Source organism: Oratosquilla oratoria, chromosome 42 (assembly GCF_046742065.1).
Source record: "Oratosquilla oratoria isolate Oo_2021 chromosome 42, ASM4674206v1, whole genome shotgun sequence".
NCBI classification, from domain to species: Eukaryota; Metazoa; Arthropoda; class Malacostraca; order Stomatopoda; family Squillidae; genus Oratosquilla; species Oratosquilla oratoria.
Window position 1 is genome coordinate 39,048,540 of NC_134818.1, and position 13,567 is coordinate 39,062,106.

Consider the following 13,567-nt stretch of genomic DNA (forward strand, 5'->3'; position numbering starts at 1 on the left):
ATTTGTTGTCGTTAAAACATTCCCTGAGGCAGTAAGAGAGTACCAGCTTTATTTTCATGTTTCCGAAAAGTTGATCAAACAATTCAAAATGATTACCATAAATGCTGCAAGATCCGCCAAAGATAAAAATGTATAATATATTTAAATATCAACCTGTACACAGGTAGCCTTCGTATGTTGTGAATGTGGTGTACCTTGTCATTTCGTCCCTTAGGGCAACGGTAATAGGTTACTTGTTCATTAATTCCTCGCCATTAAACTTCCATAGAAATGGTTCTAATATATTTTCCTGGTTTTTCACCCGGAAGTTATCACAAAACATTCTTTTTAATCTTGACTAGAAGATCTCCATGAAGAGAATAATGAAAAAGAAAAATGAAAATGGTGACTCATAAGAAAGTGGCAACATCCGGTCTCACCGTCGTACGTACACCAGTAACGCCTAGTGTTTCCAACCTAGTGTTTGAACGTAGAATGCTCCTACAAATTTACCAATTATGACGGTTTTGTTGCGACTTATTCTACTTACATTATGGCAAGTGATGGCTGTAAACCCAAGTAAGTGTTTCGAAGTTTTGGTGATTATTATATTAGTGCGCAAAAGTTTCCTTATTTGCGCAGCAGCAAATCAAGCTTGTAAACAAAACCTGCAAAGGCATACATGACTAGTGGCCACTCCCTTTGGTACGATATTCCCAGTAGATACTTTTAGCCCTGAAAGTACATAGTATGTATAAAGAAGTTATTTGTAATAGCTGCTGCTAAACAAATACAGAAGATGAGAACAGAAAGTGACGGATATAGATCCTAACGACCTTGATTTTATTTATTAAAAAAAAAAATACGAAAATTTCCATATATTGCTACGTAGATTAAAAAAAAAACTCCCCTTTATTATGGTCCATGAAATTTAACTCGAATGCTATTTTTGTTTTCACGCTTTAGTTCTCCAATTGCTTTCTTTATATAGTTCTTGTTTTAATAAGGATATTATTGCTGCTGCATGCTATGTATTGATGGTATAATGTTACCATTCAATTTCATTCTGTGAATGTTGTGTGAAGCAAATTGCGACATAAAGCTTCACGCTTTTTCTTGGTAAAAGCGAGGTGAATGATGACATCATATGTTATAAACACATTTCTTTAATATATACGCCCCAAAGTACTGAAGAATGAACCCAGAACTGTATAACTAACTCACGTTATTCGTTTTTATTCATCGCCAATAAAGCTGAAGAAGAATTGTTACGGGGGTGGGGGGGGGTGACTCACCGATCGAACGGCACGGGTGGAGGAGAGTGAAGGGTTTATGCAATCAATCAAGTCCCTCTTCCACCTATACTCATATTTTCCCTCTCTCTGACGCTGCGTACTATACATGTTTTTTTGGAGTCCATATTTTAGGAACTTTCATCATATTCTGCACAATTGAAGACTAATCCTCACCCAAATAAGAATGGTGATCAGTTTTCATTTCTGTTATTCCTCCCTTCTCTACATTACCCGTCTGGGGTATTGGCTGCTTGTTATTGTGGCAAAGTAGCATGCAGTTGATACTTTAGGGTCTATATGGGGCGCCCCTACGGACCAGAACCACACATCATTTTGTCTATGATAGAGGAAAACTCTGGTCACAGAGAAATGATGATAGAGGAAAACTCTGGTCATAGAGAAATGATGACACTTTTATACTACGACTGTCCCTCCGTTATGCTGTCCCCCAACCCCTTGCTGCTGTCCTGTACCATTTCTCTGAGTATTCATTTTCTGTGGTGGGGGAAAAGAATACTGCCACCAAGTATTTCCACTTGGATCGTAAGAGGCGAGAAGAAAGGGACGGGGATTGGGACTAGGCATCCTTGTAGCCCCACAGGGGACATTCCTAAACGAAAAAGTGAAGGCATAAGAGGGTCTGGGAGTTTTTGGACCACCACCCTAAGGTTTGGGTCTTTTAATGTGCGTGAATGTGGTACAGATGAGAGTAAAAGGAAGAGATAGGTAGTATGTTTGTGAGAAGAAAGATGGATGTGTTGGCTTTGAGTGAAACTAAGTTGAAAGGGAAGGGTGAGTGTAAGTTTGGGAGGTTATCAGGAGTGAAGCGAATGGCGAGGGAGGGAAGGGTGGCTATTCTAGTAAGTGAAGAGATAGGTAAACGCGTAGTGGAGTGGAAGGAGGTTTCCTCAATGATAATGTGGATGAAGGTGAAACTGGGAAAGGAGATGTGGGTCTTTGTAAGTGCATATGGGCCTGGCAGTGAGAAGAAAGGGAGGCCTTTTGGATAGATTTAAATGAGTGCATAGAGGACTTAGGGAGAAATGTCAATGTAATAGTACTGGGAGACCTTGATGCTAGGGTAGGAAATGGTCCAATTGATGGAGTGGTTGGGAAATGTGGAGTTCCAGGAAAGAATCGTAGTGGAGAGTTGATGGTGGAAATGTGTCTAGATAGAGAGTTGATGATAGCAAATACAGTGTTTCGGAAGAAAGTCAAGCATAAGTACACATGGGAGAGGGTGGTGGATGGAAGGGTGGTAGATAGAGCGTTAATGGATTATGTAGTGGTAAATAGGATTATGATAGGAAGAGTTAAGGATGTACATGTGCTAAGGGGAGAGGGTGGGGGAATATCAGATAATTTTTTTGTAGAAGGTAAGTTGAGAGTGGAGGATCGATGGAGAAAGAGGAAAGGGACAAAAGGTAGGGAGGTGCTTAGAGTGAACTCTTTAAAGGAAAAGGAGAAGGAGAACAAGAAGCTGAAGGAGTGGGAGGGAGTGAAGGATAGAGTAGAGTTAGGTGTGGAGGAGGAATGGGGATGGTTCAAGGAGGGAGTCACAAAGTGTGCAAGGATGGTGTGTGGAACAAGAAGGACAGGAGGAAATAGAAGGAAGGGTAGTGAATGGTGGGATGAGGAAACAAAGAAGGTTGTAGAAAAGAAGCGAGCTTTCACAGATTGGTTTCAAAATAGGATGAGGGAGTCATATGAGAGGTACAAAGAAAAGAAAAGAGAAGTAAAGCAAAAGGTAAAGGAGGCAAAGAGGAGAGCAGATGTGAAGTGGGGTAAGAGTATGACAGAAAATTTTGAAAGTAATAGAAAGATGTTTTGGAAAGAAATTAAGAGAGGAAGAGGAGGCGAATCAAGTAGAGAAAAAAAGGTAAAAGGTGCAGATGGAGAGTTGATAATGGAAGAGATGGCAGTAAGGGGAAGATGGGCAGAATATTTTAGGGAGTTGCTAAATGTGAAGGAGGATAGGGAGGGAAAGATAGTTGCAGTGGGAAATGCTAAGAAAATGAGTGATGAGTGAGGAAAATGGAGGAGAAATAAGGAAGGATGAAGTGAAGGCAGTTGTAAGATGATGAAAGCAGGTAAGGCACCTGGTCTGGATGGATGCCATGCAGAATGTTTAAAAAAAGGAGGTACAGTGATGGACTGGCTGGTGAGGTTATTTAATGTTTGCTGGAGAGAGGGTAGAGTGCCAGAGGACTGGAGGAGTGCCTGTATAGTTCCACTTTACAAGGGAAAAGGGGACAAGTGTGAATGTAGTAGTTTCAGAGGGATTAGCTTGTTAAGTGTAGTTGGGAAGGCTTATGGGAGGATCTTGATTGAGAGGATTAGGAGAGGAACAGAGGGAGTAATTGGTGAGGAACAGTGTGGATTTAGGACAGGTAGAGGTTGTGTAGATCAGATCTTTGTGGTAAGACAAATATGTGAGAAAGCTATAGGAAAGGGGAAGGATGTTTTTTGGGTTTTTATGGATCTGGAAAAGGCTTACGATAGGGTAGACAGAAAGGCACTGTGGGAGGTACTGCAGATATATGGGATAGGAGGAAAGCTTCTGGGAGCTGTCAAGAGTTTTTATGAGAGTAGTAGAGCTTGTGTCAGGATTAGAAATGGAGAGAGTGAGTGGTTTGAGGTAAAGGTGGGACTTTGTCAAGGATGTGTTATGTCGCCCTGACTGTTCAACTTATACATGGATGGGGTGGTGTGAGAGGTAAATGCAAGGGTAGTGGGTCAGGGATTGGAGATGGTTAAAGAAAATAGAGAAAAGTGGGAGGTGAGCCAGCTGTTGTTTTCGGACGACACTGCGCCTGTAGCAGGATCAGAGGAGTGATTGAGGAAGTTGGTGACAGAGTTTGGGAGTGTGTGATAGAAGAAAGCTAAAGATAAGTGTGGGTAAAAGTAAGGTGATGAGATGTACAAGGGGTGAAAGTGGCAGTAGACTGGAGGTGAGCATTAAGGGAGAGCGACTGCAGGAAGTAGATAATTTTAGATACTTGGGTGCAAATGTGGCAGGAAAAGATGGAGTAAAGGTGGAGGTAGAATGTAGATTGAGAGAAGTGAGTAAATTCCTTGGTGGATTAAAAAGTGTAATGACGAATAGACATTTGGGGATGGATGCTAAGAGGAGACTGTATGAAGGCGTGATTGTGCCAACAGCACTGTATGAAGAAGAAACATGGAACATGAGAGAGGAAGAGAGAAGGAGTTTGAATGTGTTTGAGATGAGGTGTCTGAGAAGTATGATGGGGGTTACTAGGCTAGATAGAGTGAGAAATGAGGAGGTGAGGAGGAGAACAGGGGTAGAAAGGGAGTTGGGAGATAGGGTTGATGAAAGAGTATTAGGATGGTTTGGACACATGGAAAGAATGAGTGAAGAAAGACTAGTAAAAGAGGTAAGGAAGGCAGATGTGGAGGGAATGAACATGAGGGGACGTCCTAGGATGAGGTGGATGGATGGGGTGAAGGGGGCTTTGGGGAAGAGGGGAATGTCTGTTGAGGAAGGACGGGAGAGGACAGAAGACGGGTGAATGGAGAATGGTTGTATATGGATGATGTTGTGATGCATGAGGTGGAATGGGCGGGGGGATGGGGGGTGAGGTAGTATGTGTGAGCAAAATTTGACGCAGCCCGAAGGGATTTCTCCCCGACTTCTCTTTTTTTCTGCATGATGGGACAGAGAAGGGGAGTCGCCGATTAATTGAAGCGGCCTTGCTGTGGATGTGCTGTGTCTTGCGACACTGCTTCTGACCCAGGGCAGTGGACAAGGTGCAGGGATGACCCGTCATCCAGGAGGTGCTAAAATAAGAGGGAGGGGTGTGGAGTGTATTTAGGGATGGAATGGGTGGGAATGATTTTATGCCTTTTTCTTTTTGGCTACCTCCCTTGAAAAGGGGAAAAAGCCTTGGTATATGTATGTAGAAGCGCTGGGTATCGGCAGCGAACTACTAAACACTCATTGATTCCTTCACCACTTCAGATGAGTACTTGATCAGTCGCCACGTCCCCCCCCCCCACCTTTGTATCACTTTCATGGGTGTGAGCAAGGTTGGGAATATTCTTAATATTTTCTACACCTCCACATTTATCTATTTATTTATTTTATTTGATGGTCCAGACAAAAAGTTTATCGTTATTTTGACTTACACACTAGTAAAAACTGTAACATTAGTTTTTACGACCCGTAATATATATATATATATATATATATATATATATATATATATATATATATATATATATATATATATATATATATATATATATAATATACCAAAATGCTTATTCTTCCTTATAAGGGTTTTAGTTAAGTAAGGTATGCGCCCATTCCACATTCATTCGTTTCCCTTTTAACTTGGCTCCTTGTGGATGAAGGGCCGTCCCTGCCCTCCACCGACTGCCCGGGCCAGATGCAATGCAGCTAAACAGCATATCCACAACATTGCCAAACCGCTTAATATGGTTTACCCCCACCGCTTCATTTACATGGCGACCCTCTCTCCTCTCCCCTCCATGCGTAAATAAAAAAAGAGGAAAAAACATTCATGGCCACGTCAATTAATCGTCGATTCACAACGTTTTCCATTTATTCTCTCTTATATGCCCCAAAGAATTTTCCCTTTTACTCAAAGTCCCCTTTATTACATCCATCCATCAATCTCATCTTCGGTCTTCCACTCAAGTTGACTCAATCTTCCTCTACCTTCCACACTCTTGCTAATATTTCTTCTCTCACTATTCCCATGTGCCCAATTCGTCCCATTATTATTTCATCGTCCTTACCTGCCAGTTCCCTCTCCACCCCTGCTCTCCTCTTCACCTCCAGCCCTCTCAATCTCTATTGCACACGTAGAAGCTTTTGATTGCCCTTAACAGTTTCCCCCTATACCACATATCTACAATGTCTCCCACAATGCGTTCTTGTCTACTCTGTCATAAGCCTTTTTCAAATCCACAAACCATCATTACCTTTTGCCAAAACATTCTTGTATATTTGCCTTCCCACAAAAATTTGATCCACGCATCCTATACCTTTCAGAAACTCGCACTATTCTTCCCCAATTGCTCCTTCTGTTCCTCTTCTAATCCTCTCAATACCCCTCTAATATGCCTTTCCAGCTACGCTTAACAAATTGATCCCTCTAAAACTACTACATTCACATTTATCCCCTTTTCCTTTGTAAAGCGGAAATGTACAATTACTCCAGTCCTCTGGTAAATGACCTTCCTTTAGGCACACATTAAACAACCTCACTAACCAGTTCACTATAATAATTTCTTCCTTTGCTCAGATACTCCGCATGACACCCATCCAACCTAGGTGTCGTACCAATTTCATAACTTTCAAAGCTCTTTGCACCTATAGACCTGTCATTTTTCTATCCCGATTACAGTCATATCCCTAGCTCCTCCCACCATCACAATCAATCCCTATCTAACTTCGACATTGAATAATTCTTGGAAACACTCTACCCATCTTCCCTTTAGAGCCTTCACTCCCATTAACATCTGTCCGTCTGCACCCTTTACCTTTTCCGCACTGACTGACTCAGTCGCTCACATTTTTCACTTTCTTAGGAAACCTCTTCCTATTCTATTCAAAATTCTCTGTCACACGCCTTCATTTTACATGTGCTCTCCTCTGCCTCCCTCATAACTTAGTTCTCAATTTTGAACTGATAATGTTAAATGGCAAGGGTTATATTAATTATGAGAGAGTGAGTACGTCATTCCTCTTGGCATTTTTTTCATTTTGTGTTATTCGACTGGGTAACGACATCGAAACCATCAAAGGATTGACATCGGAATTGATAACCTCAAAGACATACTCTTGTTTTTTGTCTCCCAAAACATTATCTTTTTCCTAGCGTGTAAAATGTATACATTAGAATATTGGTAACAACTTGACATACGGTTGGATCAATCGTCCATGGCCTGAAGACAATACGAAAGGTCAACTGTCCAGGTGTGGCGACCTCCAGTAGCACAACGGACCAACAGTGGCTTGTTCCCTCTTGGGCTAATTTATCTTTACTCTGGATCACTCCCGAGGAAGGATGGGCAGCTATGACTGTCACAGTAACTTTGTGATGGCGCATTCCCTCGGGAGTGGTGGTTGCAATCCTGACTGAAATGGGGATGCGAATGTCCACTCATAAGGTCATTCTGAAGACAGTGTTGTGCCCTCTTCCTCAGCATATATCTGGGGAGCTCTCCAGTTGGATTTGGCAGGGCTGGGCGCGTTACCGCCTGACAGGTTGTGCGCTAGTAACGGAGTAGCGGTAACGCAAATGCCCAGCTCTTGTTATTTTATGTTTTAGAATAGGGAATGTTAATGTTGTAGTTTAGGCATTGTTTTATTGAGAGTATTCGTAATAAGTGAATACTTCTACATTTCATTTTTTCATCAAAATGAATGTAAAGGAAATTAAAATATGTGACGCATTGACGGTAATGCACTACCTGTCCGGCGATAACGCGCCCAGCTCTAGCAGTTGGTAGCTAGAGATAGCCTAGTCGCTGTGTGTGGAGGAGAGAGAGAAAGATGTAATCCTGTTTTCTGTGATTCAGCTGGAGGGGGAGGCTGCATGATCCCCCTGGTTGTCCGTGGGGCCTGGTTCAGCTTCGAGAAGGGCAAGAACACCGTGACCGACATCGATGATGGTTCCATGTCAGAGCGGGGCGTTTGTGTGGACATGGTGTCAACAAGCATAAAGGATATTACCTTTCTGTTCAGGTAAGCGAAGTAGAGTCAAATTTACTGTTATTTTTGTGTAACCGTAGTAACGCGCTCGTCTTATGAGCGAAAGTCCCGAGTTAAATCCTTTCGGGATCACCTCGTGGCTTATTCAGAAACATACACACACACACACACACACACGCACGCACGCACGCACAGTGCTAGTGCATCACCTTCTTAATACATATACTTAAGCCTTCACTGTATCCACCCAGGCATTAGTGAATGTGGGCCACGTTTGTGTGGCAGAAAAGAACACACTAACGTTTCAAAGTTTTCACTTAAGGTTCCCCTCTCGAGATGTGGGTTGTCCACATTAGTGTGAAAAGTTTAAGTAAATCAACCCCTTCCCATCTCAGTACCTTGAGGTCGCCTGTCCTACCCATCATACCGAGTCAGACTCAATGCAGTGAGGCAGAGTTAACCTATTGTGGGGCACAGAATGTGAAAATGGTTTACCCCCACAGCTTTATCTTCATACGGTGACCTTCCCCACTTCTGTATCTGTCCATCTCTCCATAAAACAGATTTAGGGAAATGTCCCTTTGGACCGTTACATGTATTCATCTGCAATCGCCACACGTTCCTATCTCTTCAGCCCTCTCTTCTTTGATCTACTGACCTGCTGCATGAAAATAATGCTGCTTTAATCCCGTTCAGCCATGTCATTCTAGGTCTTCCACGCACACATCATTAGTCTGTCTTTGTTCGTTCTTTTCGTATGCCCTAATTATACCAAAATTACCTCAACAGTGGAATATACCCCATTCGACAACATTTTTCCACCCCTTATTCTCTGCCTAACCTCCACAATTTTTCTCTCTTCATTCTTGAAACACGTATACTTCTTAAACACCTTATTCTCAGACATATTTAGATGACCACACACCAAACACTACAACTAACAAACGTCATTCTATCTTCCAAAGATATAACATTCTGCTCAGTCAATTTCGTATCTAACATGATACATGCAATCATCATCACTTTAAACTCAAACAATCCATCCCACAAAGAACAGGTCAACACACTCATAGATCACTATGCAAAAATCGGTCACATGTCAGCCCATCATGCAGACGGATGCATCTTTAGACGCAAGCACAAATTTCCTCTAGATCACACCTCTACACTTACCACACTAACGTGTATACTGATGAAAAAGAGGAAAAGAAGCACTTGTGTACTACATTTTAAACACTTAGGAATACAAGGACTTTTACTACTCACAAATTTAACCAACTACAGTTGCACACACTGTACGATACCAACACTGAAAACATGGGTAAATCATCAAATTCTCGAATCCAACAAAACACCAATGGACCCAACATTAAACTGACTGATTACACTGCTCTGCACAATATCCAAGGTGATGTGGTGTCGTAATCCAGCGACACTGTGGGCTATCTAACAACAATAACATTTAGTCTCCTTCACCCTGTCTTACACTCCAAATATGTTGTGCACTGAACCATGGGCACAATTACTCTTTTATATAGTATTTTGTTTTTAACTACTCCCAAATACCTTTTATTCGTCACCCTTTTGATCCACGTAGTCATATGCAAGGTAAAACGAATACTATAAGGTAAGTTAGCAGGGGGTGAGGGAGAGCCAGAAAACCTCTCCATTGCGCAGGTAGATGACAACGTCAACGGAAATATTGAGACCAGGGTTCCGCGGGTCGAGAGCTGTCAGTCACACACCAGTGTGTGGAGCGAAGCTCCATCTTCTGATTAAAGGGGTAGCTAAGGCAGACAAATAACATATAAAAATGCCAACAGTTTGTGTAGTGCAGAAGTGCAATGCCGTTAGACTGAAAGGTGATAAGAATATACATTTCTTATGACTACCCAAAGATAAAGAACTTAGAAAGAAATGGGTTGAATTATGTGGCACACACAATACTCGGTCATCTGGATATGTATGCAGCCGTCATTTTGAGAGTAACTATTTATTAGCAACATTTCCTGAAATTTTCATTCAATTGCAAATAAACAGACTAAAGAATCCAGTTAAAACATAACTGAGCTTGGTGGAGATAAAGGTCTACATATAAAATCCACGCTTGAGGAGATATGGAAACCCACGCAAATCCAAAATGTAATATAATAAAAACCATATGATGCTTTTATGTGTCATTACTACTGGGTTTATATTCAGCTAGTTGGTGTGTATCAACAGTATAATATCTTCCTCATCTACCTGATCAACATATAAATTGACATGTCATCCCATCTAATAACTCGTCATATTAATATAATCCACCTAATATGAAAGCATGGAAAACATTTTTATAACTTTTCTGGCGGTCATATCTCAGATACTGATAATTTGAGGATAAGAAAGTGATACTGAGTAATTTCAGTATTATGTGAACATCATAGTGTAATTTTAAAGTTTACCATACATACAGATGGTTTTCTTTAAAGTTTACATTTTCTTCCACCTCTCACTCTCCCCCTCTGGATTTCCTATGACGTCACGGTGGAGGTGCGCGGGGGGGGGGGTGCTCAACGTACCTTATAGTATTCGTTTTACCTTGGTCATATGCTCCGTAACACTTGGTCATATGCTCCGTAACACTTGTCCACATATACTCCTTTCACTGCTACACGCGAGTCCAAATAGATCTCCATTTTATTAAGCATTTCGCACATCATGCGCACATTTAACGTGCCACATATTAACATTCCCTGCACATCTTATAGCTACTTTCACCCGCACGCAGTAGTGTTTTCCCACACATTTTGCCAAACTAAGTTACCAACTACTTGTCCCCTTGGAATCGTCCACAAGAGCAGTGTCGTCCGCAACTAATGATTAATACATTTCTCATATCCTGCTGTTCTCGCCTAACAATTTTAAACCTTTGTTCAGCACCTTTGTATTCATTTTTTATGCCACTTCATCGATCGGATTTTCTGGGGGGTTGACAACAGCAAGAGCACCAACACCAATGTCAATCAATCCATATACTCGTTGAAAAACCATGGCGATATCACACAACGCAGAAGAAACCCTACATTCATCTCACTATTCTTGACCCCCACACATGCTCTTCTATTTGCGTAAAAATTAGGGTCGCTTTCAACAGAATTCCATATTCCAAACATTTGCATTGTGCTCGACAATGCATCTCCGCCGTATCATGCATTTCCTCCAAGGCCATGAACCCCCAAAATACAACTTTGGTTTTCGTTAGATATTTACACACCTGATGGGTGACCCACACAGCCTCTTTCTTTTCAGAACGTTCTTCTCCATTCTCTCTGTTCATTCTCTTATCTTCTCTATCAACACACGCCAATGCGTTTTCCTAACCACGCTTAACAAACTACTCCCTCTGAAACTACTACATTCATACTTATTTCTTATCCACTCCTCCAGTCATTCCCTGAGCTACACGTTGAACAACCTCGCCAACCACTCCACTATCACTTTCTCCACCAGATAGGGTTTCCTCCGTTAGTCGCATTTATGTTTCCTGAGCGAGATGAACATCCTCTATTGGCTTGCTGGATCCGTTCCAGCTTCGCCGATGTTGTTAGCATTATCCAGGGGGTGCTACGATGAAATAACAGACGGATTTGCCGCCCTCAATTCTTCACTATCACTACTTCATCCTATATTACACCTTCCACGTGACGTGGTGCTTTATCGGTTTTCGTTTCTTGAACCTTGTCTCTCATAGATTTCCTATCATTACCCTCGCCCATCACAGTCTCATATATTCTACAGCCACAGCTACAGCCTGTCATCCTCCACATTCAATACGTACAAAAGTCTCGGTAGTCCTTTTGCTCGGCTTGGGGGTTTGGCCGAGTCCAAGTATACTTATACTTTGAATCTTGGTGGGAAAAAATCGAAAAGAGTTGCATTCCTAGTCTTCTCGCTGTGTTACATTTAGTTGTCTTTTTATGATACAGAGTGGAGTAATTTCTTGAGACTCCGCTACCTGCACAGTGGAAGTGGAAGTGAAGTGGACTCAAAGGGGTCATAGAAGTTCAAGAATGGTAGTACATCGAATAGTACAAGTTAAAAGTAATTATGCATTCCTCTTTGAGTGGATATTAGTTTCCAATCAGTAGAATACTGGGTGATTCTGGTCAGTAGGGGTGTCACTAAAGTCGCTGATTTGGCAGGTCACCTTTCTAAAATCACTTTCGCTCGCTTTTGCGTGGGGTCGGGATTTCTGACCAGTCGTGGCCACTCTGCTTGGTCCTTTCTTTTTAAAATCACCCCTCTAGCCTTCTCTCATATACCTCTACTCCCATCATTCTCCTTCTCACGTAACTTTCACCCCGTACTATATCAATCTTCATAACTTATCAAGTAATCCATTGAAGTAGTTTTAGTTCGATTCATATAAAATATCACTCTTAATGTAGCAATATACCCACTAATAAACAACAACACATGGTGTACCAACTTATCTAACAATCAAAATTCCAGCCTGTGAGTGAAGAACTAGGGGGATGTGACATGATCAGTGTAATTTTATTGTGCAGAATGACATCTGTTGCTATTTCCGGTGGTGCCACACTATCCTTCTGTTATCTGCAGTTTCTCCATCTCACAGCACTCTTGTCTACTCACTAACTGTTCATACCTTCCTTTTGCCCTCCCTTCACCACCAGTCAACTCTCTCGTCTCAAAATACGTGTACAAAACGTATATGGTTTGATTAATAAATCTTTGAACATCACCATCCTGTTTCGGTAAGGGACTCGTTATCAAATGTAGTTTCAACTGCTTTATTTTATTTTAATCTGTTACAATTTACTTGGATGTCGAATATATGTTTTTCAGGCCAATCATAACTCGTAAGGTACATTACATTCACCTAAACACCTGTATATAACCCCCTAAGAAGTGTATAAAGTATACATAGTAAGGAATAAGAAATAAACAAGCGTATAATATTGAGTAAAGATGTTACTGTACACACCGGTGATTAATCATAATTTCAGTTGGATATTTAATGTTTACGACTTGAGCAGCAGTGTTTTCTTGTTTTCAACGACACCTTTTGAATTGGGGACAGACAACAGTGGCAGTAATTCAAATTATTTTAATTTTACGCCTCACATACAATGCAAATTGTATACAACTGCATTGCATCTGCACGCCCGTCGCGGCAAACACACATTTTTTCCCCCCTAAACTGTCTCTGTGCGTTAGATGGCTCTGAAGATGATATTCTGTTTGAAGTGTCTCTTCAGACACAGTTCACACCTCTGATGATGTTAGTGACGTCAGTGATATAGACAACAGAAGTGAATTTTCTGGTTGCGATGATGATGAAATCAGTCAGTTTTCAGGATTTGAAGACTGAAAAGACTTGCCCTGTCAAAAATAATAGGGTTTTTTGATAAGTGCTAACATGTGCAATATATTAAGTCGAAGTGTACAGAATTTCTAATGTTATTTTGGGTAAAATTTTACTTTCGACCATTGTTGGAATATAGCAATACAAAATTAAATAGTAATTTTGTAAAATACAATGTATGAACGTAATATGCAATTTTGTGTGCGGAAATGAAAA

At 41.2% G+C, this 13,567-nt stretch overlaps 1 protein-coding gene across 4 annotated transcripts in view; it reads left to right on the plus strand.

Annotated features, from left to right (window-relative positions):
- The first annotated feature begins 411 nt into the window (after positions 1-411).
- udt (protein undicht) overlaps positions 412-13,567 on the plus strand; it is a 56,858-nt gene continuing 43,702 nt past the window's right edge. For 2 of the 4 annotated variants that reach the window (XM_076179493.1, XM_076179494.1), the window contains exons 1-2: positions 412-558; positions 7,848-8,013. In XM_076179493.1, the coding sequence (XP_076035608.1) occupies positions 498-558; positions 7,848-8,013 (227 nt within the window). In that variant the 5' untranslated portion in view covers positions 412-497. Of the gene's footprint in view, positions 559-7,847; positions 8,014-13,031; positions 13,079-13,111; positions 13,268-13,567 lie in introns of those variants that run through there. The other 2 variants (XM_076179496.1, XM_076179495.1) reach the window with 2 other exon arrangements.